At 38.3% G+C, this 3,973-nt stretch overlaps 1 protein-coding gene and 1 pseudogene across 1 annotated transcript in view; both read left to right on the top strand.

The window, feature by feature from the left end:
• Positions 1-899: 899 nt before the first annotated feature.
• The window catches only part of LOC107707250 (ras-related protein Rap-2c-like), a 6,863-nt gene continuing 3,789 nt past the window's right edge, over positions 900-3,973 (top strand). The window contains exons 1-2 of the mRNA XM_016511219.1: positions 900-1,847; positions 3,533-3,837. Coding sequence (XP_016366705.1) covers positions 1,575-1,847; positions 3,533-3,811 — 552 coding nt within the window. The 5' untranslated portion in view covers positions 900-1,574 and the 3' untranslated portion in view covers positions 3,812-3,837. The remainder of the gene's footprint in view (positions 1,848-3,532; positions 3,838-3,973) is intronic.
• The window catches only part of LOC107707193 (ras-related protein Rap-2c pseudogene), a 3,923-nt pseudogene continuing 3,789 nt past the window's right edge, over positions 3,840-3,973 (top strand).

Here is a 3,973-nt window from a genome sequence, read left to right as displayed (position 1 = left end):
GATTATAAAATACGTAGGCCTAAATTGTTACACTTTATCTGTCTGTAAATATAGTCTCAGTGTAGAATATATTGAAGGGTTTTATATTTAAAAAAATGTAATTAAAAACAAAAATAACACTAAAAATATCAATATTATTATGAATTATATTAATAATTTAATAAGTCATATGCAGTAATTAGATTACCGCTTTAGCAAACATACTGTATATACTAATTTAAAGTTTTTGTCACTAATTTCCCTTAAAATGACAGTGGATTGATTCACAAAAATGAAACCAATTTAAATTCTTTTAAAATTGCTATCCTCTAACTCACATTTTTGTTCGAGTGATGTGATTTCCGGCGGATGTTTATTGGTCAGTTTGAGGCGTGTGAGAAAGAGGAGCTCCTCGGAGGGGCCGCCTCATTTCCGCGAATCGGTTCTTTCGAACAGTTCATTTCAAAGAACCGGTTCAAAAACCTATCCGTTGGTGTCAGAGCGTAATTGCGTCATAACGTCGCCTCTGACTAGCGTCCTTAAAACAACAAACAAAAAATTTTCTAATAGGAGTAGGCTATTTCTTTAATGTGTGCCATTGCAGTTTGTTGCATTCATTATTCATTGTATGTAACAAAGTCATGTAAAAGATAAATGTACATTATAGTTTACATTAATCAGTACTAAAATTATCTGTTGGGAAAACGTTTTAAATTAGTTATTTATCATAACCAACTATGTGCTGATAAAACCGCCATACAAGTCATAAACATATTTCCTTAACGTTTTTTGTAACATTTCTGCTAATTGGCTATTAACTCAATGCCAATCAAATCCTTGTTTCCAAATGCTCTTACAAATTGAACATGTGAACATAAATTTACCCGAGAACCACTTGGGCCCAATTCAGTCCGATTCGCGTAATCCGTGAATCAATTCAACCGATTCACTGAAGAGATTCGACTCGGCCGAACAGTTCGTTCACGCTAGCGTGAGAGAGGAGCTCCGCTGCTGCTGCTGTCTGGGGCCGATATGCAGAGGCGGGCCGGGGAAAAGAGGCACAAGAAGGGAAGGAAATGCAGGATTCCGAGGCGTCGTGTATGAGTTAAGAGTCTCAGAGCAAGAAACCTGAACCCGGTGATTATATTCGTCGCTCAGAAGCGGTATTAAAGCAAGAAAGGGCCGTTTTTATGCGAGTGCAGCCTCGCTCTCTTTGAAAACTACTAACGTTAGCCAGCTAACGCTAGTCATGTAGCGCTCCATTCACACGAACGCCAAACATGGACACGACTGCACACAATACTTGTGTTTTACATCGCCTCTGTGGCTAACAAACTCTCTGATGAACAGATCCCAATGGCGATAGAGCGCAGATGGAGGGGCGTTGTGGATTTAGCTAGACGTATACCCAGGGAAAACACTCTCGTCCGCTGTTGAATCTGTGGCTTTGGTTTCCTCGAACCCGATAAAAGTGCTCCCCCGTTGTTGTTTTGGTCATAAAACGCCTCGATAAGAAGTGCTGTGGTATTTTTATGTTTTTATGGCCGTTGCTGAGCAGATAAAGTTAGCTGTAGCTTAAGCCTGGATCAGACCAAATGAAGGAGTATAAGGTGGTTGTGCTGGGCAGCGGCGGCGTGGGCAAGTCCGCACTCACGGTCCAGTTTGTGACCGGGACATTCATAGAGAAATATGACCCGACCATCGAGGACTTCTATAGGAAGGAGATCGAGGTGGATTCGTCCCCCTCGGTGCTGGAGATCCTGGACACCGCTGGGACCGAGCAGTTTGCGTCCATGCGAGATCTCTACATCAAAAATGGGCAAGGCTTCATTCTAGTCTACAGCCTTGTCAATCAGCAGTCATTTCAGGTGAGTATTGCATCTCATGTCTGGCTCAGCTAGTACAACAAATAGACGTTTGAGGTTTAGATTAGGACATCCTTACCACTATTACCACAATTGAAGTCAGAAAATCACTCTAGCAAGGAAACTCCTGTGATTTTGGAGAGCACCAAACCGTAGCCCTCTCTGACAAACTAAATGACAGGAAATCTAAAATATGTCTCTTTTAAAAGTAGTTTATGGCATACATGCAACAGGTTGCAACTTCTTAGTCAAATACACTATTGCCAACCCTGGTGATCTCCCACACCCACTTTTTATCATTCTATGTTTGTTTGTTTTTTTACCTATCTTTATTATCCAATTCTTTCTCATAACATGACATTACATGTGTACATAACATTTTGTATTACTTATACAAGAAAAGCATTTTATTACAAAAAGAACAAAACTCAGAAAAAGTAAATCATGATATAAAGAACAACCGCACTGGAAGGGATCCTATTACACAAAAGTAATACAAAAATAAGATTATTATTATTAACAAGCCTTCTATTTGAAGCCAGATATAGCGCAGAAAAAACTATAGTCTAAATGCATGGTATTGATCTTATTGTAGACATTTAATCTGCATGTTTCATTTTTAAAAATGGTTTAACCAATCCCATCATTTAGTCCCCTTAAACCCCGCCCCTACAAGCTCTTTTGTCTTCACTTGTGTCTCTCAAAATCAAAGCACAGAACCAAGGCCCCGCCCAACGTTTTGTCTTTTTCGTTAATCCGTTTGGCAGCTTTTAGCAACTTTTGATAAGTGACTCAAACGATAAAAAGGCACAATTTACCATTTAAAATTACACAAAAAGAGGAAACCAAAGATGCCTAGCAGTACACACGTTACAGGAATTAAGTTAGCTGCTATTTGCAATTGTTTAATTTAATAGTAATAATAATAATAATTGAATACTGTTATTTTTAATTTATGAGACACTTTGTTAGTAGCTTGTACCTGCGATTGTTGATGAGTTAGTACACTGTAAGAAAAATATGCAGAAAAATGGAAAAGGTGCTAGTAATTTTCCAGGACATTATCCGTTCTCCGTTGTAACCCGAAAACACAAAATACAATGCGTAATTAAAAATGCAGGTACAAAAACCTGTGGAAAAATCAATCCAGAAAATTCCTTCATATTAACACAGTAGATTGTGCATTATTTTTTACTTTTCTTAGAGTGCAGCATACTAACTAACTACTAATAAACTGCTTTAAAGTATAAAACTTTAATTGTAATCGTTCAAAAATGTGTACGTTTTCGATAATTCAATGGATTTAAAAATAGTTATTTATATTTTAATATTATATTATGCATTTATATTGTTATGAACAAATCTAAATTAACATATATAAAATATATATGTTTTTGCTGAGATTTGACAATTTTGCATTGTGATTACGTAATGACGTCATCACGCAATGTCATCACAACATCATTTAGCAACTTTTAGCAACAAATCAACCTTCCTTTAGCAACTTCCCCTGAAAATTAGTTGGCAACACTGGTTTCACTTGGATGTACGTCACAATACAGAAGAAAAGATCTGTCACCACTTCCATTTCATTGCAACTTTAAGTTCATTTCTCCATAAACTGACTTATTTGGAGACCTGAGTTTTAACTTTCTTATCATACATTACCTTCTCTCTCTGCTCTGCAGGACATCAGACCCATGCGGGACCAGATCGTTCGTGTGAAGCGCTTTGAGAAGGTGCCTCTGATCTTGGTGGGGAATAAGGTGGACCTGGAGTCCGAGCGGGAGGTGGCGGGCTCTGACGGACGAGCGCTCGCACAAGAGTGGGGCTGCCCCTTCATAGAGACCTCGGCCAAGAGCAAGAGCATGGTCGATGAGCTGTTCGCTGAGATTGTGAGGCAGATGAACTACACCACTTTACCCGAGAAGCAAGAGCAGTGCTGCACCGCATGCGTTGTGCAATGAGCGTCCTGGCCTTACTTTCAGTCCAGGTATGAGAATGCAAAGCCGTGAGGAGGAAAAAACAAACCAACATTCAAACTTTCTAGTGCATTCACATGTCATGATGCTTGATTTTTCCAATATATAATATATATATATATATATATATATATATATATATATATA

Source organism: Sinocyclocheilus rhinocerous, unplaced genomic scaffold (assembly GCF_001515625.1).
Source record: "Sinocyclocheilus rhinocerous isolate Xijiao unplaced genomic scaffold, SAMN03320098_v1.1 scaffold174, whole genome shotgun sequence".
Lineage (NCBI taxonomy): Eukaryota > Metazoa > Chordata > Actinopteri > Cypriniformes > Cyprinidae > Sinocyclocheilus > Sinocyclocheilus rhinocerous.
Note: the sequence above shows the minus strand (reverse complement) of the source record. Positions and strands in the feature narration are given on the sequence as shown.